The 24,900-nt window shown below is 44.9% G+C and overlaps 3 protein-coding genes across 7 annotated transcripts in view; 2 read left to right on the forward strand and 1 right to left on the reverse strand.

Annotated features, from left to right (window-relative positions):
- The window catches only part of LOC144009870 (visual system homeobox 2-like), a 29,162-nt gene extending 13,643 nt beyond the window's left edge, over nt 1-15,519 (reverse strand). Inside the window, exons 1-3 of one of the 5 annotated variants that reach the window (XM_077509762.1) lie at nt 4,783-4,985; nt 4,317-4,371; nt 1,302-1,460 (exon numbers count right to left, since the gene is read on the reverse strand). In XM_077509762.1, the coding sequence (XP_077365888.1) occupies nt 1,302-1,384 (83 nt within the window). In that variant the 5' untranslated portion in view covers nt 1,385-1,460; nt 4,317-4,371; nt 4,783-4,985. Of the gene's footprint in view, nt 1-1,297; nt 1,461-4,316; nt 4,372-4,525; nt 4,688-4,782; nt 4,986-15,502 lie in introns of those variants that run through there. The other 4 variants (XM_077509763.1, XM_077509764.1, XM_077509765.1 and 1 more) reach the window with 4 other exon arrangements.
- Nucleotides 12,500-19,101, forward strand: btbd9 (BTB (POZ) domain containing 9). The gene is made up of 11 exons (XM_077509759.1): nt 12,500-12,647; nt 13,486-13,691; nt 13,798-14,161; nt 14,239-14,506; nt 15,548-15,767; nt 15,847-15,966; nt 16,363-16,472; nt 16,541-16,730; nt 17,248-17,355; nt 17,440-17,518; nt 17,617-19,101. Exons 2-11 carry the CDS (start codon nt 13,504-13,506, stop codon nt 17,812-17,814), a joined length of 1,845 nt encoding a protein of 614 aa, XP_077365885.1. The 5' UTR covers nt 12,500-12,647; nt 13,486-13,503; the 3' UTR covers nt 17,815-19,101.
- A 348-nt stretch (nt 19,102-19,449) lies between these two features.
- Nucleotides 19,450-24,878, forward strand: LOC144009871 (AN1-type zinc finger protein 3-like). The gene is made up of 6 exons (XM_077509767.1): nt 19,450-20,081; nt 21,313-21,353; nt 21,628-21,834; nt 21,919-21,984; nt 22,062-22,241; nt 22,841-24,878. Exons 1-6 carry the CDS (start codon nt 20,014-20,016, stop codon nt 22,993-22,995), a joined length of 717 nt encoding a protein of 238 aa, XP_077365893.1. The 5' UTR covers nt 19,450-20,013; the 3' UTR covers nt 22,996-24,878.
- The last annotated feature ends 22 nt before the right edge of the window (nt 24,879-24,900 follow it).

Here is a 24,900-nt window from a genome sequence, read left to right on the forward strand (position 1 = left end):
CATCTTCTCCCCTTATTAGCAGCGTTGTGTAAACTAATCACGAGTTCTTCAACACCCTGAAGGCCTCCAAGTGTTCGAGTTGAGCACATTATTGTTCCACGTGAAAGCGAAAGCACACTAAAAGTCGGCGACGGCAGCAAAACATCTGCCGTCTTCTCTGGCTGCCTGCTCGTTGAGGTGAACTAAATGAAATATCATCATCATCATCATCATCATCATCACACTTGAGTCGAGTCGCCGCATTATTTGCTCACTGATGAGTTTACGAGTCGACACGTTCAGTCGAGACGTTTTATGCATTCGTTTCTCATGACATGTCGCACGCCTCAAAATGGAATAGTTTAATTTTTATCCCAGTCTGTCAGGAAGGTGAAGGATGGTAAGATGTTAGCAGGAGGATGAATAAACAACTAAGCATTCAATGTAAACAAAAAAATTATCGGCAATTATAGACCAATTTGATATCATACAGTAAACCAGATAATAAAGAAATCCACCGATAATAATAGACATGCCACATTGGTCCATCCGTGGTATTTGTGGCTCAGGTTGGGCCCAAATCTTCAACCACTCAACCTCGCCTATGGTAGTGTTTCATATTTGTGATGTCATGATGCGCGCGACCTCATATTGACAGACGGTGCATCATGGTGACATGACAGAAACCTCGCAGTTTTTTGTTGCATTTTTTTAAAACCTGAGCGTTTTGTTTTGGCAAAACGTTACTGGTTGTCTTTGAATCAGAGATATCAATAAAATCCTCTCCTCACCCTCTCTTTCTATTTGGTTTTCACGCCCCCAGTTACAACCCTAGTATTATCGTGCATCCCTAATCTGCTCTACTGCATGTTGAGCTAAAGTGAGCTAAAAGTGCTTTGCAAAATTGCGACTGTGTGCATTTGCTATAAGGAAGTTATTTGGAAGGAGCGCTTCACCTCCCTTCCTCCTTTTCTCCCCCCCCGCAACAGCTACTGTGTGGCATCACAGGGCGTAATTGTTATTTAATGGATTAAACATTCATCCCTCCTGCTCTCATCCCCAGAGGGCCCGACAACAGCCTCGCTGTGTTCATGCAACTAAACAGCCACCACCACCATACACACACACACACACCCCCACACACACACACACACACACACACACACACACACACACACACACACACACACACACACACACACACACACACCCCCACACACACACACACACACACACACACACACACACACACACACACACACACACACACGTGCAGACGCTCATTTGACAGCGGTGTTTGTGCTTAAAATTCAATTACCCACTTATTGATAGTTCTCCCGGGTGCTAAAGGAAGTGGACACGGTGTGGATGATTTCCCAGGAGGCTTGAGCAGCGGGCCGCGCATCTCCAGCTGGATCTATTTCATGGCTTTACTCATCAGTGGCAAACGCAGATGGAAGCACGACGAGCCCGCCATACACCTGCAAGCACGCACACACACACACGGAATACACAATGACACAAGCCACAATAAAATGAATATGATACAGTTGCACGAGCAAAGTGAGTAAAAAAAAATAATTTAAAGATGAGACAGCATATTTAATAATCCATTTATTTTTTCACGCCTATACAGGGCCCTCGCAACCAGGGCCACGTTGGGGTACTTGTACGTTGGGGTAGTGGCACGTTGGGGTACTGCCAAATAGGACAAGGAGCATCTAAAATGTTTTTGACAAGCCTTGTGTGGGAAAGGTTTTATCAAGGAGGAGAAGGGGGGCAAAAGTATAACCCCTGTAAATGTGCAAAAATGGGTCAAAATTGGAAATTCAAATACTCATACATCACTTCCTGTCTATTTTCGGGTACACCTATCAAAATACTTTTTTGTTCATCTGGATGTGCTACAGGTGCCACACAATTTTCGTAGCCGTAGGACAATCGTAGCGGGACAGGGATCCGTTAAACCTATGTAGGGGGGCGTTACGGAGCCATTTTTCTGTTATCATGCATGGCAACTTTAAAATATCAAATTTTTCGCCAGGCCCGCTTTGTGTTTAAAGTTTGGTGAGTTTTCGTTCACGTTTATGTCTCAAAAATGCAATTGTTTGCGAAGAAGAAGAAGAAGAAGAAGACTTTCTTCAAAAACAATGAGGCCTCGCAGCAGCACCACCGCCGCCGCTTGGGCCCTAATTAGCATCAACGTCATGTCTTTCACACAAAGCTCATTTTCTCCACTTTTCGGAGTTTTTGAAGAAACCAACCTTTGTGCATGTTCTACTATTGATTATCAAAGAACATAAACGCTTTCTTTTAGTAACTGTGGTATTTTGTCACAAACTGAGGATCGTGAAAAATTTGTCAAAACGTTAGCACTCTAAATGTCTCGCGCCCAGTCCAACAGGTAGCTCCCTGCAGATTAGCCACGCGTGTCAGGGTCCCTGAGGCTCCGCAGGTGGGGGTGAGGGACGCACCACAACACCCTCCCTTCCCAGGGGACCACTTGGCTCGCCGCTGGCCTCATTCCCCGCTAATTACGCCGCTCATCTCCCCTCTCTTCCACGAGGATGCTAGCAGTCTGATGACAACCTGCTGCACTCCGTCTCGCTGCCAAGCAACAGCTGGGACCTGCTGACTGCACGCCAATACCCACGGGGCCCGGGAAAAAATAAATAAAACGCAAGGACGGAGGGGGTCGGTCGGAGTGGGCGGGTGGTTGAATGCATTCATTCACACCATGCAAGGCTTTTGTTGCCTTTTTGCAGAGCTAAATGTGGACTGCTGTGTAGAGTTTAGATCATAATACAGTACAACACGATGCTGAGCGTCCTCTGGAGTGACAGAGTCAGAGTCGGAATATAACACACACACCCAACGCTGACACAGGATCGATGAGGTGCCACGGAGCCCCCCGCCGCTTGCGTGATTGCAGCGGCTGTTCATTAGCGGCGGGCCCTTGGCTTTAATGGTCGCCACAATTTGTCAGCTGTAAATCTAAAAAAAAAAAAAAAAAAAAAAAAAAACTCCACCCACGTTTGCTGCCCTGTCTCGTAAAAAAAGAGGCTGTGAAGAATGAAGCCGGGGTGATGAAAAACAGAATTAGATTTATCCGCGCCATCCATCCGTCCGCCGCCTCTAAGCAGCTGGATGAGCTGCCTGATGCTGAGCGGGACCTCGGCCATAAAAAGTGATGAAGCCACTGGATGTGTTTGAGGCGCACGGTGGGGGCGTGGTGGGGTTTTAACGCGTCTCTCGGGTGAGCAAGAGACAAGTAGCACTGTGTGACTCTGCTTCAGGGTTCATACTCAAGAGTGGCAACACAAACAAAGCGAGAAAATAGGTCTGACATACGGAGAATACACTCACCAATTACAGCAGCAGCAGCTTTATACTCATTACAGTTACACATTTCTGTTATTTTAATATTTTGATTATTGCTTTTCATGACATCCAATCCGAAATCTAAGGTCTGTATCCTCAAATCTGTTCAGCACAATCGTAAATATACTGGTGTAGACAGCATTTTTTCACAAATAAATACATAATTGTCGTTACATAAAATTGTTTTTCCATGACTAAAGGAGGACAGTGCAAAAAAAATCACATTTCAGATTTTTTTCCCAGAATAAACATGCATAAATGTGAAGGAAAAAAAAAAATCAAATGAAAACAGTAAATATGGTGCTAGCTGAGCATGCCTTCTTACGACGTATGAAAACATATTTTTACACCCACAGCACAAAATTGGTTCATTACGAGTCATTTGTATTCTTAAAATGTCATAATGTGATTCCGTCGTAGACTAAGGGCGCATGCCCACATACGTACGCACACAGTCACTCACTAGTCAATCCTTTTTTTTTTTAATCCTCATTAAAACATAACCACAAAAAAAAAAAAAAAAAAAACATGGGCCAGCCTGTACAACCTAATGCAGTCCGATTCTAGAGCTGGATTAAAAATTCTGCCTTTATTAGGCTGATAGAGACTACTTGTATGGTAGTCACAGGCAAAAGCAATACAATACATAGATTTCGCCGTGTGAAGGAAGCATTTGAATTACATTGTATTTCGGAAATATCGGATGTTCAGAATTGTCAATAGCGACCTCACATTTATAACAACCAGGATAAATTGATACTTGGTGATATATGGGTCCTCAACTCATTTCTGTGCAACTGTGAGTTATATTCTTTTCTTTTTTTTAATAAAACATTTTTTTTTTAAGTCAAAAAGCTATTTGATTATGTTTGATGGGTGCAGTTGATTCCCAGGGTGAAAATTACATAAAAAGACAATCATATAAATACAGTAAATAGTAAATACACTTAACTTACCTTTGAAATGTGGCTGTTTGGCAGGCTGAAGTGAAGGCAAAAAAAAAGCGAAACCCTAAAAGTGAAAATTCAAAGGCAGACAATGGCAATTAGGCTAAAGACAGTCATTAAAAGGCAAAACGATTGAAGGTAAATTAACTAAATGTTTTTGCTTGTCCCGTTACAACTTAGGTATTCATGAAATAAATTAGCTAAATTTATCTACATACATGTCTAACTTCAGCCCATAAACCTCATTTGAATGCCACATACACTTCACGGTTACACGAATCTACCAACTAACTAAGTTTTCAAAGTTTAAAGAAGTTGGAAGCCATCAAGTTTCTTGTTTGAATAAGGCTAAGACAAGGTACGAGCTCGTCAACCTTGCTACTAACTAGCTACCCGGCTATTAGCATTAGCTTCACCATACAACACCTGAGCTTCATTAACAACTCATTAATCAAACTTACATTTACATACTTACTCAAATATAATATTTAGCACACCTCGTGCCCTCTTAACAGTCCAATTAGGTGCAGATGTTTCTTTAAGGCCAACATACCGTGTTTTTAAATGCTTTGGAGGATATTAAAAGAAAGTAGACACTTGTTTTAAATGTTCCCCACAAATCCTTGAGCTTCATCTTCTTTGTTCTGTGTGAGGTTCTGTAGCGTCATCTGCTGGAAATCAAGTTTACTACACACAAAAGACCTAATGAAACTAGTGACACTTAGACTCCCAAATATTTACAGAATTTCTGTATTTTGCTCAGAGAACAAAATTTTCAAAATTCCCTGGAAAACTCCCTTAAATGTTAATTGCCTAAATGCATAGTTTAATATGTAAACATACCCCAAACTAATTTTCTATTATGAGCCATTTTACTATTTTATTCAGTCATACATAGATAATGTCATTCATTAAAACACACGATTCACAAAAACAAAAAAAGACAGAGCGCTATTGAGCTGTTGGGTAATTTCAAGATGAACGTAACATGAAAGTGAATTTAGGTTTGACTTCTCTACACTTTTCTTCATCTTGGTGTTCTCTCTGCACCTGAATGGAGACATTCACAACAACGTGGATGTATATTTAAAGATAAGTTGATTTATATTTAAAAGGTTTGGTTTAGAGGTCAAATTAGGTTCACCCAGTGTCAAGGTTATGGTACATTTTACATTCATCCTGAAGAGTTCACCCCAACACAATAATCCTTAAATTTTTGTGAGAGGTATAAATCACAAACAACTCTTTCCCTTCAGTTGAATACTTTGTACCTTTTGCTGAGCAGATAGACCTTGGTGATTATGACTGATGCAGACCTTTCTCAAGATCATCTTTAGAAACTTAACGCTCATTCTAAATAAACAATCATGAATATTCTGTATTTGTTTTAAGGTTCCACTCTCAGCTTTGCTGTAATGTCAGCACAATCTGCTTTTGATCCACAAATTAGCTAATTGTACGTAACTAGTTTGACAGTTGAATGTTTTGGTTTTTTTTTTTACACAGTTCCAGGTCACCAAATTTGGGTCAGAGAACAATGCACTCTCTCAGCTCGTTAGCAGTTAGCGGAGAGACGCCTGCAACATGCTCACCACAAACAACAGCAGCTTTCCCGCAAAAATAGTCATACAAGGTGTACATTTACTCAACTGCAGAGGCAGACAGATCAATCTTCACTTTAAAGCAACTACTGTGTTTTAGGAAGACCACAAACATCGGTGCATTCTATTTTGCTCCAAATGAAAGCCAAACATGCAAGATAGATTAGCCAACCAAAATGGGATCTAAATCTAAATAACACAGCAAAATGTCTTCTAATACAATCACAACAGTTCAGTTGTGATGGATTTAATGCCCTGAGAAGACAATGACTTGGATGAATGACAAGATCTGCTTCAAAAACCATCAGGTCAGAAAAATACCAGTTTACCAGTTTGAATAGCAAATGGCCAGAGTTTAATGTAAATTTGTAAATTTGCCGCACATGACTGAAATAAATTATATAACTGAAAACACAGCATTAATATTTTATGATTTTTATTTACATTTTTGAGTCACTAAAGGGTTGGTAACACGCATATTTTTAACACACCTAAGAAATATTTTGAGTCACCGGCTGCATTTACATTTGGTTGAGCGTCAAGAACAAGTTACTTGCATGATGAGTGAGCAATGCCTCAGTTTCTTCAGTTAATTGAACATGGTTAGGTACTCCTCAGATGCAGAGTTCGTCTCTTCCTCTTCATGTCCATTTTCCCGAGGTTCAACATTTGCTTCATTCGGCACAGCTGATGTAAAGGACTCAACTTCCTCAGGTGCTGCAGTGGTCTCGTCCTCCTGAGGTTCAACAGTTGTCTCATCCTGCAAAGCTGCTGCAGTGGTCTCATCTTCTGGGAATTCAGTTGTCTCATTCTGTGATTCAACATTTGTCTCAGTCAGTAAAGTTAATTTGGAAGTTCCACCTTTCTGAGGTGCAGCAGTGGTCTTATCAGTATGGGGTTCAGCAATTGTTTCTGGTGTAGGTGTCTCAAATGTCTGATGGACAGCAGTAGTCTCATCTTCCCGTGGTGCAAAAGTAGTATCACCTTCATGAGGTTCAACATTTGTCTCACCCTGAAACAATGGTGCAGTGGCCTCATGGTCCACAGGGGCAGCAGTGGTCTCATCCTCGTGGAGTTCAACAATATCTTTCTGAGGTGCATTAATAGTCCCATCTTCTTTAGGAGCTGCGGTGGTCTCATCCGTATGGAATTCAACATCTCTTTTATACTGCAACAATAATGTAGACGACTGGTCCTTTGGTGCTGCGGAAAACGTCTCCCCACCCTGAAGTACAACAGTCTCAGCTTCCCGACAATCAACATTCATCTCAATCCGTAGATAGAATGTTGAAATCTTATTTTCCTGCGGCGCGGCGGTCTCATCCTCTTGATGTTTAACATTTGTCTCATTCTGCAGACACGATGAAACGGCCTCATTTTTGTGAGGAGCAACAGTGGTTTCATCTTGCAAAGCCAATGTCGCTATCTCATCTTCTTGCGGTGCAGCACTTATCTCATGTTCCTGAGGTTGAAAGTTTGCCTCGTCTTGAAAAGCTGGTGTAGAGATTGTGGTCTCATGTGTAGCAGTGGTTTCATCCTGATGAGGTTCAACAGTTATTTTATCCTGCAAAGCTGATGTAGAAGTCTCGTCTTCCTGGGGTACAATAGTAGTCTCATACTCCTGTGGTTCAATACCCATCTCATCCCGTAAAGGTGAAATTTGGGTCTCATCTTCCTGAGGTACAGCCAGTGTCATATCCACCTGAGGTTCATCAATAGTCTCAGTCTGCAGGGCCAAAGTAGTGGTCTCATCTTCATGAGGAGCAAAACTAATCTCATCCTCCTGTGGTTCAACATGTGCCCCACCCTGTAAAGCCGATGTAGTGGTCTCCTTTCCCTGTGGCTCATCAATGGTTTCATCCATTTGAGCTGCCACAATTGTTCCCTCCTCCTGCGGTGCTGTACTTGCACCATCCTCCAAGCAAGTTGTATCATAAGATGGAACCTTTGTGTCTGGGCTTAAATAGAACTTAACTTTCTTTACCACCCCAGGTGCTGCATTTCTTTCATGTTCATGAGGCGGTGTTTTGTCATTGGTCTTTGGTGTTACAGTTGGGTCACTAGCAAGAGGAGCCGTCGCCTCTTCCACCTGAACTGATGTAAAAGTACTTACCTCCAGGGGCAGTGGACTTATGTTATCCACCTGGAGTTCTGAATTTGTCTCAACTTTTTGAAATTCTGAGGTTGAATTGCTTTCCAGAGTTATCACATTTGCTTCGGGTGCAGTAGCGGTGGTACCCTCCTGAAGTGTTACTGATGTTGCTTGGTCAAGACCATTTGTGGATAACTCCATTGACGCTGCAGTCTCACATTCTTTAAGTTGAGTAGTGGTGATATTTTGAGCGTAAGTCTCGGCTTTTTCAGATGAATTTGTTGTTTCCTCCTGCTGCGCTTCACTCACACCCTCCTCAATAGGCACTGCAGTTGTCCCATCCCCGTAATGTGCCACTTCTCGCTGAACCATTTGTCCTCCCAGAGGTTTAACAGTTGCATGCGCCTCCTGACGAACTGCAGATGTCTCATCCAGCTGATGTGCAACTGGTGTCTCATCCTCCATCCATCCCTTAACCTCCTGAGATTCTGCAGTTGTGTCCTCCACCTGAACAACTGTGGCTATCTCTTCTAGCTGGTGTGAAACGTGAGCTGCAAGATTTGTCTCAACTTCCTGAGGAGGTGCAGTAAACTTATCTTGAGGGTCAAGCGTTGTCAGCTCCTCAGCTGATGGCTCTTCGTCTTCCAGAGGTGCAGTGCTGGTCTCATTGGTCCAGGGTATGTCAGGGTACCTTTGGTGGGTTGCCATTGTCTCAATCTCCTGAAGTGCAATAATTTCCTCAGGTTCTATCATTGTTTCGTCGTCCTGGGGTGCAGTAGTTGCATCATCTACAAGGGGATGTGTGTCTTTGTCCTTCCTCTGTGGCGGAGCAGTTGTGTCATCATCCAGCACATCTGTGGTTGTGTCATCATTCTGTGGTGAAGTAGTTCTATCATCTTTAAGTGGTTGTGAGGGTATCTCTTCTATCTGAGGCTCCACATTTGTCTCAACCATTTGACATTCTAGAGGTGTCTTCTCCTCCCGAAGAACCACATTTTGAAACTTCTGTGATTCTGAGGTTGTCTCATGCTCTTGAGATCCTGCGTTCGCGAAAAGTGTGGTACTGTTTGTGTCACGTTGTTTTGGTTGTAATGGTCTCCCATACCACTGAAGTACCACTCTTAGCTCGACCTTCTGAGTTTCTAAAGTTGTCTCTTTCTCTACAGGAGCTGCAATTGTGTGATCCTCTTGTGTTGAAGGACGTGTCTTCTCTGCAGATCCGGTATCAACCTGAACTGATATTGGAAGCGTTAAATAGTTCTCTTCCACCTCTCCAAGCGGTGCCACATTCATCTCAAACACCAGTGTAGCATTTATGGCATCCTTTGGAGCTTTGGATTTGCAGTGCCCGTGAGGTGAAGCTAGATCCTCGTCTTGGGTTCCTGCAGATGTGTCATTCTCCAAAGGCAATGTAGCAAAAGTGATGGCATCGTCCCTATGAGGCGTTTCCTTTATTTCATCTTCTGGATGTGCAGCAGTAGTGTTCTCCTCGTGGGCCATGTCGGGTGCCTCCTCCACCAGTGCTACAATGTTGCCATCCTCGTGAGAAGCAGTCGTCACTTCCTCCAGTGTTTCTGTCTTCATGTCAATATTACACCATCCTAAAGTTGGGTCCTCCTCCTGAGTAGTAGCAACTGACTCGTCTTCTTGGGGTGCCACTTGTGTTGTGTCCTCCTGAAATGCTGCGGATGTCTCATCTTTGTCAGCAGTCGTATCCCCCTGAGGTGCTCCATCGCTCACAATCTCACAGTGTATGTAAGGTGTTCCCTCCTTCCGAGTTTCAGCATTCGTGAGCTTCTCCGTCAGCATTGCAGTTGTACAATTCACCATTGGTTTTTCAAGCGTTCCCTGCTCTGGAGGTGAACCACTTTTATCTTCATTTGTCATTGGTCTGGCTTGCTGTGGCATTCTCAAGTTTCCAAAATGAAGCCACACTCTGAACATCAGGTGTTTCATGTTGAAAGAGGTCAGTCCTGTGCGAGAGCCCACAAGCTTCGCATCCTTGTGCACTCGATCATTTGTAGAGGTTGGTTCTGTTCGCATTGCTGTGGTTGTGTCATCTTCATCAACTGCAGTCTCTGGAATTCCTGCAGGTGTCGCATCATCAGTGTCATCTTCATGAGTTGCTTCATTGGACATGTTCTCATCAAGTGCAAATGCGTCATCCTTCAGAGGGTCGAACTTTGTATCCTCTTCTTGAGTGGACAAAAGTGTCTCGTCCTCCTGAGGTGCAGAAAAGCTCTCATCCGCAAGGTTGAAGACATTTGTCTCTATCTCCTTGGGTGATGGAGGTCTTTCCTGCTCCTGAGATGCAGTGTAGGTGTCATCAATAAGCGATTCCACATGAGTCTCTAGTTGCTGAGGTAATGCAGCTCTTTCTTTATCTAAGCTTCCATCCATATGAGATCCAACATTTGTCTCAAGCGCAGGACGTAAAGGTGCAGCACTGGTGTCGTTCACAGTAGATCCAAGATTTTTCCCAGGGTCCTGAGGTAATGGAGTTACTTCCTGCTCCTGAGGTGCAGTGGGGGTGCCATCCAAGCATCCAGTTGTACAATCATTTACAGAAAGCATAGCTTTGCATTCTCGGAGCACTTCAGTTGACTCGTTTGATCCAAGCATCTCATGTTCTCTTCCTTCCTTTACATCCATTTCAGTGTCACTTGTTTCCCCTACTTGCCTTGCTGCAGCTGCAGGTCCATCTACAGGTTTGTCTTCCAGTGGTGTGGCCAAGCCGGTCTGAGCCTCCAGAAGCGCCGCAATGGTCTCGTCTACTAAGTAAGTTGCAGTTGTGTCAAAATCTTGCTCTTCAAGAGCTTCAGTCTGGTCCGGGGCCTTCTGCAGCATGACAGCTTCAGCCTGGCTAACATCCTTCCGGTATTCTGCATTAGTTTTGACCTGCTGAAGCGGGACCGTCAGACAGCCCATCATCATCTGAACCGTCGGCATCTGCCCAGATTCCACTTCCTGCTCCTCCTTTTCATCGTGTTTAGGCGTCGGCGCTCGCTCGGATCTCTGGTAAGGTGTTCGGAATTTCTGTATGTTTCGGCGTTTCCTCAGCTTCTGCTTACTAGGCATCTTGGGAGTCAGCTCACCGCAGATCTGAGTGAGAAGATACTCCTACTGCCTGGTATATTGTAGCTCGGGTCCAACCCAACACCATCCATTCCAAATGAGTGGACTGTGGTCATTCGTCGCAAAGCCCTAAAAAATGTTTGTCATCAGAGACAACAAAGCACTTGACTCTTTTGCATAATGATGACGTCATGCCGAAGTAAAAATATGTGCTAGTGACTAGTGAGTAACACAGCGGGACCTGTTTTATTAATAATACGGCTTCATGCATTAGTTTGTGTGCACATGATCCGCCAAGGTACATTTATTGCATGCTGCATCTCGTAGTCAAGTGAAAAAATTCTTTGGATCACATGGACTCAAAATCAGTGTAGGATACTAGTGCTGGACCTGCCACACAAGATACGTCTCTTGTTCGCATCGCTCAATATTTTCTATGAATTTTATCCATAAAAATGATCATTTTAGCTCAATAACTTCCAGGTCATGTGACGTAAAAACTGAAAATCATGCTGGGATGAAAGTGTTGTGCAGATACGCCTCTTCCATTTCACATCTCAATATTTTCTATTAATTTTTATACATACAAATGTGCATTTTATCTCAACAGCTTCCATGCCATGTGAACTATACTCAAAATCAGTGGGGGATCATAGTCCTGTGCCTGCCACATGTAATTTGCCGTTTTTGTGTATGTGTTTTTGTTTTTTGTTTCCAATTTCACATCTCTCAATATTTTCTATGCCTAAAGCAGTACTTGGTTTAAGAAATCAATCCATTTTGTTTTATGTTGTGGTGAAGCATCTACTATTAGTGTTTATGAATGAATCGGCAAAGTTAGGTACTTTTTTACTGGTGAATGGGATGAGAAGCACTTTTCCCACCATCGTCATTATCAGATTAGGAGCCTAATCGCCTGCATTTCAACTCAAATTTTTTTAAGAAAATAATGTAACTGTAGGGCCTCTTTAAGGTGTTTAAATATAAAGATGCCACTTCATTTTCATGTTCTTTTCATGGTTTCTGATACAGAATCATACACGCATGCACACATGCAAAAAAGAAAAAAGAAAAAAGAAGCCTAGCAGAAGCCATTTGAATTCACTGAGGGCAGAACTCTTTCAAAAACATTTCTGAAAAAATGTCTTATAACTTAATTGTGCCAATAAAGTATTAGTTACTGTTATTTGTGTCAGTTTGTTTAACAATCTATGTAATAAAAAGCAATTACAATTTGAAGTGTGGCAGTAAAAACCCTCATTTAGGATGACTTGCATTATTTGTTGTATAATTTGCAACATAGTGACAAATCCGCGTTTACAATCTTCTGCGCATGCGGGTCACCGATCGTGGAGGGGTCACCGATCGCGTCTTGACAAACCCACACGTCGCGAACCGGAACCGGAATCAAAGCTCATGTGCAAAAACAGTCCCGCCTCTTCCGTGGCATATACCCCATTGGATGTTTGGAGGGGTTTTTTTCAACGCGGAGGATAATCGAGCGATTTTTGTTCTTTTTCTCTTTTTGGACGCGTCTTTGAGGACTCGAAGTGTTTGTCTGCGCGCTGCTTGGTGAGTCAAACTCGAGGGAATGGGTGGAAAATGGCTTTTGGCACATGGCGCGTCATCGGGCTTTCAAATAAATGTCCGACAAACGACGAGGGACAACGTCAAAGTCTGCCAGAGAGTAAGACCAAAAGACGAACCTCTGCTGATTTTAGATCATTCCTTAACCACAGGTTGTTACGATTTATCATTAAAAGTGGGAGTGGCCGGATGGTCTTCAAATAAATCCACGCTTTTTTTTCCACCACGCAAAAATCTGAATTCCGCTTTTAGCCGATTACTCCACTTAACTTTACTTATCCAAATACAGAGACATCAATGCGTTCAAAACAAGTTTGGCTTCCTTCACCTTATGATCCATGCATCCATTTTCTTGACCGCTTCCTCACAAGGGTCGCGAGGGGTGCTTGAGCCTATCCCAGCTGGGTGCGGGCAGTAGGCAGGGTGCACCCTGAACTGGTCCCCTTATGATATTTGTTTTATTTCTTCTGGTATCAAGCATGCGAGTGTTAACTTCCACAGATGTAAATAGGTTTTCGTTAGAAAATTTTATGCTTCCCACCATTTGGACAAGGTCTCTTAAAAAAATAAGGAATTAGTTAAGAAAAAATATGTAGTTATATATTCTATAACTGATTAGTCATTTAATTGTTGCACCTCAAAGCTCCTCTCTGTTTGCAACCATGTTGTTCATCTAAGAAGTGCAAGTCAGCAGGGGATACGCTTTGAACCACAAAGGCCATATAATTATTTTGAAGAAAACAAAAGTCCGACTCACGATAGCCTGGTCCGATTGCTGACTTGTTCTCCATTAGCTTCTTGTTGTCTGCATCACCGTTGACAGGCGGCCCCCAGCACCAGCATGAGCAACAACAGCCAGCCCCTGCGGCAGCAGGCCTCCGTGTCGGAGATCGACCACATCCACCTGCTGTCGGAGCAGCTGGGCGCGCTGGCGCTGGGCGAGGAGTACAGCGACGTCACCTTCATCGTGGAGGGCAAGCGCTTCCCCGCGCATCGGGTCATCCTGGCCGCACGTTGCCACTACTTCAGGTAGCGCGCGTGACCGGCGAGCTCTTATTTGTGTGCAAGTTAATGCTGGGAAGAAAATCTATGTACTCTTGTTTGGATTAAATGTAAGTTTTTGTGTGTCCACCAGGGCGCTGTTGTACGGCGGAATGAAGGAATCTCAGCCGCAGGCGGAGGTGAGCCTTGAGGAGACGCGGGCGGAGGCTTTCTCCATGTTGCTGCGCTATTTATACACGGGCCGCGCCAGCCTCAGCTCTGCCCGTGAGGAGGTGCTGCTCGACTTCCTGGGCCTGGCCCACCGCTACGGCCTGCAGCCGCTGGAGGACTCCACCTCGGACTTCCTGCGCACCGTCCTGCACACCGGCAACGTGTGCCTGGTCTTCGACGTGGCCAGCCTGTACTCGCTGAGCGCGCTGAGCGCCGCCTGCTGCTCCTACATGGACAAGCACGCGCCCGACGTCCTCAACTCGGACGGCTTCCTCACACTCTCCAAGGTGAGGGGCGCGGGAACCCGGGCCGCATCCGACGTCTGGGGGGGCGGGTTGACGCTTTTTTTTTTCTGCGTCGACAGACGGCGCTGCTGATGGTAGTGCGGCGCGATTCGTTTGCCGCCGGCGAGCGCGAGATCTTCCAGGCGCTGTGCCGCTGGTGCCGGCAGCGCGGCGACAGCAGCGAGACGCGGGAGGTGATGGCGGCCGTGCGGCTGCCGCTCATGACGCTGACGGAGATGCTGAACGTGGTGCGGCCCTCGGGCCTCCTCAGCCCCGACCACCTGCTGGACGCCATCAAGCTGCGCTCGGAGAGCCGCAACATGGACCTCAACTTCCGCGGCATGCTCAGTCAGTGCTCTTTCTGTTGTTGCTTGCGTGTGGGTGACGTGGGCGGAGAGATAATGACTTGAGATCCGAGATGTGAGGCTTGGATAAGATATGGCTAGGGGCGTCGAAAATTAGCGCGTTAACTCTTTGATCGGCAAAAACGTTGAATAAAATCAGGATGTGTGCAGCCATAAACGTTAAATGACAAGGCCCACAGAATATTGTGTTCTATTGCTATAAAAACATGGAGCCCTACCAAAAGAAAGATTTGAGTCTCTTCTTTCATCAGCAAAAAAAAAGTATGTTTCCGTTTTGCAGCAATTAGCATTAGAATATAGCTAAGTTTCATCATTATTCACAAATCTGTCTAAAAGTGTGGAGAAAACAGCTTGTTGCAATATGACCTTGGTTGATCTCTTATACTCTGCTGCCACCTTCTGACCATTTTTTTTAATAACTACCATTGCTTCAACCGTTCTCTTCAGTTCAGAGGCTGCATCAAAGCCTTCTGTGTGCTCGTGCATTAAAAACCCCCATTAAAAAAAACAATAACGTATAAATACGTCTTTGGGACACTAGTTATATTTAAAATAGAACGTATTTATGCGTTTTTGGGAGTTAACAAGCCTTTTAAAAACATAAAGAAAAAAAAATTCATTGAAAATGTAATACAGATAATGTGCAACTAATTTACGATTAATCTGAAGTTAACTATGGGAATTGTTTGATTAATTCTGACTAAAACTTCAAATCAGATGTGAAACATAATGCATGAAACTAGATGCGGGACGGGCATGAGATGAGAAGTGGGAAATGAGATCTATGACATGAAATATGAGGTGTTTACATTCCAGACCATCCGCGCAATAAATGAAATCCGCGGGATAGAAATACCTTATTTACTCTTAAATATAGCCGGCATGTTTTTTATAGCACGGCCGTTATTTATTGAGAATGAGATGAGGTAAGAGACGTGGGAGGTTCCTGGACCCAAAAAAATAAATAAATAAAACATACCTGGGCAGTTCTTGAAGTCATTCGGCGGTTGTTGTCGTCTTCCAGTTCCGGAGGAGAACATCGCCACCATGAAGCACGGCGCTCAGGTGACCAAAGGCGAGCTGAAGTCGGCGCTGCTGGACGGGGACACGCAGAACTACGACTTGGACCACGGCTTCTCCCGGCACCCCATCGAGGAGGACGGGCGGGCCGGCATCCAGGTCAAACTGGGCCAGCCGTCCATCATCAACCACGTGCGGCTGCTGCTGTGGGACAGAGACAGCCGGTAACGTTCCGCCCGCCGCTCCATCGCGCGTCGTCATTTTGCGCACAATCTGATCCAAGCTGTCTTGTTTTGCCGGCAGCTCGTATTCTTACTACATTGAGGTTTCCATGGATGAGCTGGACTGGGTTCGCGTGGTGGACCATTCCAAGTATTTGTGCCGTTCCTGGCAGAATCTCTTCTTCACGCCCAGAGTGTGCAGGCAAGCCCGTTTTCCGCCTCATGTGATGCTGGACTCGTTTTTGCTCTTGTAACCACGCTGACGCCGTTTTTGTTTTACATAAGTATTAAAGAGATACTTTCCTTATTTAGCCATTTTTGGCAGTCAAACATTAATATTTTGTCTAGAATTAATTTTATTCTTTCATTATTTTTCACGTACAAGTAGTACCTTTTAAAAACACATTTTGCAACTTGCTGTCGACTGAAAATGACATCACAAGGGCTCAGGTAACCAATCACAGCTCAGCTTGCACACGTCACATGACCAAACCTAGAAAACAGGTGAACTGTGATTGGTTTTCGTCCGGTGAAAAATGTGTGTTGACGAAATGATTTGTGTTTAGTTTTCGTTGACGAAAGTAACACTATTTTCCAGGTATGTTCGCATCGTGGGAACGCACAACACGGTCAACAAGGTCTTCCATCTGGTGGCCTTTGAGTGCATGTTCACCAACCGCACCTTCACGCTGGAGCAAGGACTGCTGGGTGAGTTGCGGGGGGAACGCTCGCTCGCTCATTCGCATCTTTCGTATCTGACGTCCCCGTGCGCGCAGTCCCCACCGAGAACGTGGCCACGGTGGCGTCGTGCGCCAGCGTGGTCGAGGGCGTGAGTCGCAGCCGCAACGCCTTGCTCAACGGCGACACGCGCAACTACGACTGGGACTCGGGCTACACCTGCCACCAGCTGGGCTCGGGCGCCATCGTCATCCAGCTGGCTCAGCCCTACTGCATCGGCTCCTTAAGGTGAGCCGCTAATCGACGGATGGGTGGGTAAGCGTTCTGGTTGCAGTTAGCAACGTGGGGCACATGTTCCGAAAGAGGTGAAAATCTGCCATCATCTCTTCAAGTAGCAGACAAAACGTGCTTCTCACGTGCAGTACATTCAAGTTTACACATTGTAAATTCAACATGAAATATCTAAACACACTAAAGAAATGACCAAACCATTTAATAACAAAATGGAGCTAGCATAATGCTAATCTGCAATAACAAACTATAGATGGGCTAATGGCAATTAGCATAGATGTTTTTGTGTTTCTAAAACTGAGAACAACACGTATAAACAAAGCAAATGGCAAAACTGTAATCCATAAACACTTAAGTAGTTATTTTGACTGATTTTGCAAGGCCCACAGAATATTGTGTTCTATTGCTAAAAAAACAAAAAAACAAAACATAACCCGCCTAAAGTTCGCACTTTGTCCCTTTTTGGGAGAATACCTCAGAAAAGTCTTGCTCAACGGTTTAACTTCCTTGCCAGGCTCCTGCTGTGGGACTGCGACGAGCGCTCGTACAGTTACTACATTGAGGTGTCCACCAATCAGCAGCAGTGGACCAAAGTGGTGGACCGCACCCGAGTGACGTGTCGGTGAGGCGATCGAAAAGGCGGGCGTGGCGTTTGCCGGCTTTTGTGTCCTTAACGGTGTCGACGTGACCTCCCTTTGTGCGCCAGATCCTGGCAGAGCCTCAAGTTCGACAAGCAGCCCGCCTCCTTCATCCGCATCGTGGGCACGCACAACACCGCCAACGAGGTGAGCCGCACCCTCCCTCCGTCTCAAACATGACTTTTGAGTGCTCGAAAAGACGGATGAAAGTTGAATGACGCGAGCGTCCCCCCCCCGCCCCCCAGGTCTTCCACTGCGTCCACTTTGAGTGCCCGGCCCAGTCGGATACGGACGTGAAGGAAGGCAGCCCGGGCCCGGACTCCACCTCGGATTCGGCCGCTTCCTCCCCCTCGCAGCCGCCGCGACCTCAGCGGCCGTCTCGCACGCACAGCCTGCTGCCCTCCAACCCGTCTTCCGCGTCCTCGCAGGCCAATCACCGCTAGCGCGCCCCCTGCTGGAGGCCACTGGGAGGACTGATGTCTTTTTTTTTTTTTTTGCACAGCCGCCGCCGCCGTCGTCTCTCCGTCGTAACCCGTGCTGCTCTGTCGTCGCCTCCACACGCCTTTTCGAGGTCTTCCTGACTCGTTTGATAACGTTTTTTTTTTTTTTGTGACTTCGTCGACTCCGGCTTCGGCTCCGACTTCCTAACAAATGTGATCTATTTTGAAGAAAACAGGCGGCTATTTTTGCAACGCGTTTGTATGCAAATGACTTTAAATCCCACGATGATGCATTTGCATACTCAACCAGCTCCCCCACTTAAGTGTTCGGTGACTAAGCTGTGTGCACGAGAGTGACTGAGATCTCCATTGACAATAGAAGAAAAAAAAAATCACGCACCTGCTGACGAGGAAAGCAATAAGCTGATGGCAGTTGGGGCTGAGGGAGCTCAGACCAAATCCTTTGCGCAAAAATAACAAACTTGACATGACACGAGCAGCTGCTTATTGGCACTTTACAAGACTCGAGTTGCGGAAGTTAAAGCTTGCATCTGGGGTCTTTTGACTGACAAAGTACTGGAGCTACTAGTATGTTAAATGAACTTGTGTGCGTGTTGCGTGTGACAGTTGCCATTTGGTTTTTTTTTTTGCACTCTGGAATAGTTTATTTTTGTCTTATTAGCACATGTAAATATCTTTTGTTCTGAACCGCAACTAATAAGCAATTAAGCTTTTTTGAATTTGTACTTTTTCATACCGTCGGTAAAAATTAGGACGTGATTTCAAATTGCCAACAAACCGATTTTGATTTGGTTACTGCTTCAGTCCATAACAAGTCAGAAAATCTGCAAAAAAAAAAAATGCTGCTCAATGTTTTCCAAAGTAAAAGAGACTGCGCATCTTGTTTTGATGCAGCATTACTAGTTAAATCGGACAATATTTAACTGTTGAGAAGCTGAAATCGATTATCAGAACAGTTTTCCGTTAATTTGATAATCGATTAGTTGTGGATAAATCTCTTTTCTGAATCTCACCTATTTATTAGGAACCATGAGATTTTGATCAACAGTGCCATCCTGAGGATTTTAGCAAAATCTCACTGTTCTTGAGTTTTTTTTTTTTTTTGTTGATAATAATACATGAAGGGAGGCCTTTCTTCTACTGTATCGGTCTGATGGAAATATGCTTGTTTGATGTTTGCTTTCCTGCTCGGCTGCTGTCCAAAGCATAAAAGATGGTTTTGTTTTGTTTGTATCCTCCTGAGTGTCAAATTAAATTTATTGTCAATAATGTTACTCATACTTATTGTCAGCAGAATGATCATCAAAAATACCTCATCTATATTTATAGTACAGCCTTGTCGGTGGTTACTAATGAACATTTTGTATTTTTTATTTTTTTTTTCAAAATATAGCAGACGAAAACACTTGTTAAACTTAAAGCACATTATTTAGCTTTGTTTATTTTAATATGGGATCAACTTGCTAAAGAGGGTGCTTAAACGTTAATTATAAAGTAGAATTATTATTAAATAATTAAACGTATATGCAGTTTTGTCACTTTGATCAAGTTTACGATCCAATTGGTTTGAATTGAATGACATTTTTAGTCGACAAATGTCACATTATTTCCTGACATTGGCTCATTTGTAGTTGGCTTGTTCGTGTTGTCATTTTTGCTGGACGCGTTTCCGGCACAGCTCGGTTCACACCATTTTACGAGAGGGGTTGTCCCCGACCGCTTGGGCCGGCCTCGCCGAGTCTATTTATCTCCTCTCGGCAAACGCCCTCCCACGACTTCAACGTCTCTTTAAATCGTTTTTTTTTTTTTTTGGCCACTCGACGGAAGGGCTGTAGTTTTTCGACGAATTGTGTTTGAACACGGATGACCCCTTCCCCTGGCTTGGTGGTCGTTTCGAACGTCCACACGTCCAGCTGATTGCATTGAGTGCCTTTCAATTATTGCTCTTTCAAACGGAGTCGTTTTGGCGATTCAAAGCGAGACCCACATTTTTACGGCTCACATTTTTTCCTCCACTGGATTGTTTAACCGGGCGAGCACGTTTTGTTCTCGTTCGCGTCGCATTTTCGTTTTTTTTTTCTTTGATTTTTTTCTTTAATTTTTTTTTGTTGGTAGGCTCCAGCGAGCGAGCAGGCCGCAGACTCATCCCCGGCCTCGCGTAGCCTCTTGCGGCCGGCCGCCATGGGCGACACCAGCGAGCGAAGCAAGCCGCCCGGCCTCCCTCCCCGGTGTCCTTGCGGCTTTTGGGGGTAAGTTCGAACCACTCGGTCGCCTCGCAATGTGACCGAAGTGAGCCGATGAAATCATTCCAACGGACTCAAGTCGCCCATTGTTGTTGTTCCGTTGAGCAGGCCGATGGTGGGGGGTTGGGAACTTGGCTAATAAATAAACCTCCTGCCTGTCTGCTTGCTGAAAAGCGGCCCGGTGTCAGCCGTTTAGCAACTTTTGGGCCCGGTTGGCCGCTGGACGGCTTTTTTGTTGGGTGGCGTTTGAAGACATTTGCGAGGTGACGTGCCCACGCAGAAGATGATTTATTGGCAGCAGCAGGTTCCTTTAAAAGGCAACCCTGTTGCTGGTCTCAACGACAACTTCTTTGGATTTGGGATTGAAATTGCTCACTTGACTTCATATCGAGGTTATAAATATCTTTCCCTTCATTTGACTACTTTAAGAAAAAGAAAAAAATCATGTGTCACGTCAAAGTGGATGTACGGTTACAGTAAGTTGCATACCGGATATGATTCACAGCCTGCTACGTCATCAAACAACAGTTTGAGCCTTTCTTCCGCTTTTCTGAATTATTCAAATGATGTGTGGGAATCATGACCAGATGTCAACCAATCCAGCTTTGAAATAATAAAATGCTGTAAATACATGGCAGCATATCATAGCAATCCATCTAGAGGGGGGAAACCGTGCAAGTGTGCCCCCAAGCGGCTGCTGGGTGGACCCTCAGTTGAATTCATTCATTTTTGGGAGTCCATATGATCTTTTTATAGGACTGAAGAGAAAAAAAAGAGAGGAAAAAAAAGACAGTCCCGCTGCCTCTGATCTGGGGTATGTGTCAGTTGAACTGACAGCACACCTGTCAATGTCAGGTGACACACAAGATGTCAACTGCAACCACAAGGGAGCGTTCCCATGGGCTAAATTTATACATTACCTTTTTATAGAAATCTTGAAAATTAAAAATAATAAGCTGCGTAGCCTGTTTTCACCAGAGTTTAAAAAAAAGAACGTGTCATTTTAGTGAGTTTGTGTCTGTGCGTTTTCAGCATTCCGTCTCATGTTAGTAGGAGTACGTTTTGTTTTTATAAGAGCGGAAATTCACCCTAAAATGGCTGCTTCAAACCAAAATGTCCGACTTCCTGTTCCATGTCGGGCAGTCGTCCTTGAGACATTTTAGTACGCACAATTATGGTGTCAGGGAAAACAAATACCGATACTAACAATATATATTTTTTTTATGTATGTGTACAGGTCCAGTAAGACCATGAATCTGTGTTCCAAGTGTTTTGCTGGTAAGTTTATATCAACCTCATACACTTGTCATAATATTAGGAACACCTGTTGAGGATCTCATTGTTCTATAGAACATTTAGGAAGAGAAAACGGTACTTTGGTGCAAGCTGATATCACTTTAAAATGTTTCAAACTTTCAATATCTGGAATATTGCTCACTTTTAGTCCTTCTGAGAAGTCATCAGTTTCTGGAAAATGTCTTAAAAGTTATTTTGAAGTGAAAATGAAAAGAATAACACTACCCCCCCCCCCCCTCCTTCTTCCATGCTGCAGACATCCAGAAGAAGCAGCCGGGCGAGGACAGCCAGTCGACAGTCTTCACTAGTAGCAGCAGCGGTAGTGAGACGACCGCAGCCACCGCCAGCGCCACCCCCGCCAACAACAGTCCATCTATATCGTCGCCATCTTTGTCCCCGCCCACTACCACGGAGCCGCCGGCTGCCGAGGAACCCTCGCCGTTGTTCGCCGCTTCCAGGGAGGGTAAGCGAACGCACCAGAAGAGAACCCTCGACATAAAAATAGGATTTGAAACATAATGTGCATAAAATACGCGTCTTCTTTCAGGTGCGTCATCGACAGTGACGGCGCAGGGTACGACGCGCACGCCCACAAAACGCCCCCGAGAGTCGGGTAAGCTCTCCGCCTCCGATGCGCCGACCCCCTGCCCCGCAAATCCGCACTTAACTCCTCCCTTCTTCTCTCACAAGCCGCCGTGCCGGAGAGCGAGGCCACGCCAAAGAAGCGGCCGCGGGCCGAGGCGAAAGAAGATGGCGGTGGCGAGGAAGAGGAGGCGGTCGGCACGCCCAAGCAGAAGAACCGCCGGCGCTGCTACAGCTGCCAAAGCAAGCTGGAGTTGGTGCAGCAGGAACTCGGCTCCTGTCGCTGTGGTCAGTACACGCGATCACATTTTGTCAACTAAATTTCATGTAACCCAAAACAAATCAAAAGACACATGATTTTTTGGGGGGTCTACTCATAAAAGAATATACAGTTTCTACTACTATTAGTATCAGGTATCTACTATTGTATGCGGTGAACCATGTCCATGGCATTCTGTCAGCTCGATTGCAGCACCAGGTGGTCGTTAGCGGTACTGCTCATGAGTAGTTTAGTTAAGATTTGGCTGACAGAACATTTGTTAGCCCTGGTTGCTCTTGACTCACTCTTGTATGGTGTTCCACAGGGTTCAATTCTCTACTGGTTCAGTGATGAACACCTAAAACCGAGTGAGAGGTTCTAACAGCCAAAGTGTTTTATGACGTTCAGAACTTCCTTTCCTGTGTTTTTGGGAAGCTCAATGTGCTGTATTGTTTTAAAATAAAAAATGAAAACACTAAAGTACTGAGCAAGTGACATCCACTATTTGGCCACTAGATGGTGCACCAACAGAAGAAAAAAAAAAAAAATGATAACAGCTGCCATTCAATACTGCGTGTGCCTGCAGTCTGTAGTTGAGCATAATTTTTTATTTTTTTTTGCGTTTCAGGCTACGTGTTCTGCATGCTGCACCGGCTCCCCGAGCAGCACGACTGCCTCTTTGACCATCTCGGGCGCGGGCGCGAGGAGGCCGTCCTCAAGATGGTCAAGCTGGACCGCAAGGTGGGCCGCTCGTGCCAGCGCATCGGCGAGGAGTGCTCCTGATGGCGGCGAGGAACGCGTGGCAAGGAGGAGGAGGAGCCACTTTGGACCCGGACGCCTTAACCCTCCCCCCGAAAAATTGGTCTCTCTTCCACTCGCACGAGTTTCCCTAACCAACAGGAAGTTGCGCAGAACTTTCGCCGTCTTCTCTCTCAGGTCGAACCCGCCTTCCTCCTCCTCCTCCTCTTCCTCGTCTTCACTTGTTCTTTGGCGAGCGGCCTCGTTTCCCCGCCGCCACTTTTGAGCATGGACTCAAGGAGAACACATCCCCATCTGTGTCGTGAGTGAATGCGTGTATGCGAGAACCTCCTCCTTCCTCCCCCCACGTTGCTCGGTACTTAGTTCCTCCTAAAGGTACAATATAATTTGGCGCGAACACTGCTCGTCACCAAACGAAGACTTGACGGTCGGCAGCATGTTTTGATGCCGTTTTTCTACCGCAGGAACTGTGGGGCCTTAGACAAGGAATGAGTACTTAACGGACACTTGCAAATAGCACTATTTGGTGGCACAAAACCACAAGACGTCTTCTAGGAAGAAGGAAAAAAAAATGTCAGGAAAACCTAGTAAAATATCTCAGATTTATTAGCGGTTAATCAGAGACACTTTAAATGGCCACAGGAATTTGGGCTTAACATATTTACAAGAAGAAAAGAATCAGTCAAAAAAAAAAAAAAAACGTTTATCACTAGTTCCTCCTCGCATGTTTTTCGCAAATTTTTTTGTTGTTCACCGAAACGCGGCTGCCAAGCACCTCGAGTAATCACGTGACCTACTCCAAGATTTTTGTTAACTTATTTTATTTTGTATTTTTTTGGGGGGTTGTTTCATTGCTTACAGTTCATGGATGGGGTGTTGTTTGTACTTTTCCGATTGTGGGGGTTGTTTGCTTGTTTTGGCGCGTGAACCCGAAGCGTTTCTTCCTCGGTGGGTTTCAATTTGACGCGGGCTAATGCTAACGCTAGCATCTAAATGCGCCACGATTGAGCGTCGTTCGGCCGAGCAAGCGTACGACTTTAGTGACGAGCGTTTGTTTTCTTTTAGAAAAATGACAAATTGTGGATCCTGATATGAGGATGACGCACGTGACAATTACTGGGCCTAAAATGGCCTCTTGTTGTGTCTTTTTGGGCATTCGTTTTTTTTTTTTCGTTTTTTTTTTTGAGGGTCTGCCAAATTTCATTTTGCTAATTGAAACACTTTTCTTCTGAGTGTGCGTTTACAAATACAATCCATGGAAAATGACAAATTGAGCACAAAGTTGCCTCTCGGAACCAACATGGCGGACTTCTTTTGGCTTTGTGAGAGTTTGTGTAACAGCAAAAATTTAGAAGATTTTCATGGTAGAACGTCATTGACATTTGGCAGCAATCAGACAAAATCTCTCATCAAAAGAAGACGGCCCAAATCCACACAAACGAGCTCATGTGACTCTTAATCGGCGATGCGCTTTTGGACACGATGCTGTCGCGTTTGCACAAGGACGCGTTTACCTGTGGCGTCACAACTCGACGGAGAAGCGGCGGGAAAGCAGGAGGAACTCGCCAGTCGGTCCTCGTCGTCCTTTGGAAGCTCTTCGTCCTCCGCGGCGATTCGCAGCAGCGCTAAAGGGAGGAAGAAAGAAAACGTTGCAGATTTTTTTGTTGTTGGGATCTCTTTTGGGTTTTTTTTGAGTGCTGATGAGAAATGGAAGAGAAAGAAAATATCTTTCTGTACCATTTTTAAAGCAAATACTTATTTAACCTTACATCGGTTTGAGTTACTTACACCCTAGCATAGTGTGGCGTAGTTTCAACGTATTAAGAACAAATCTGTCCTATTTTCTCCTTTTTAATTTTATTGTGTTGCGTTTTCTGATGAGGAAATAAACTGGATGAAACAATGTGGTTTGCTGTGACCAAGATCTAA

Source organism: Festucalex cinctus, chromosome 21 (genome assembly GCF_051991245.1).
Source record: "Festucalex cinctus isolate MCC-2025b chromosome 21, RoL_Fcin_1.0, whole genome shotgun sequence".
Taxonomy (NCBI): Eukaryota; Metazoa; Chordata; class Actinopteri; order Syngnathiformes; family Syngnathidae; genus Festucalex; species Festucalex cinctus.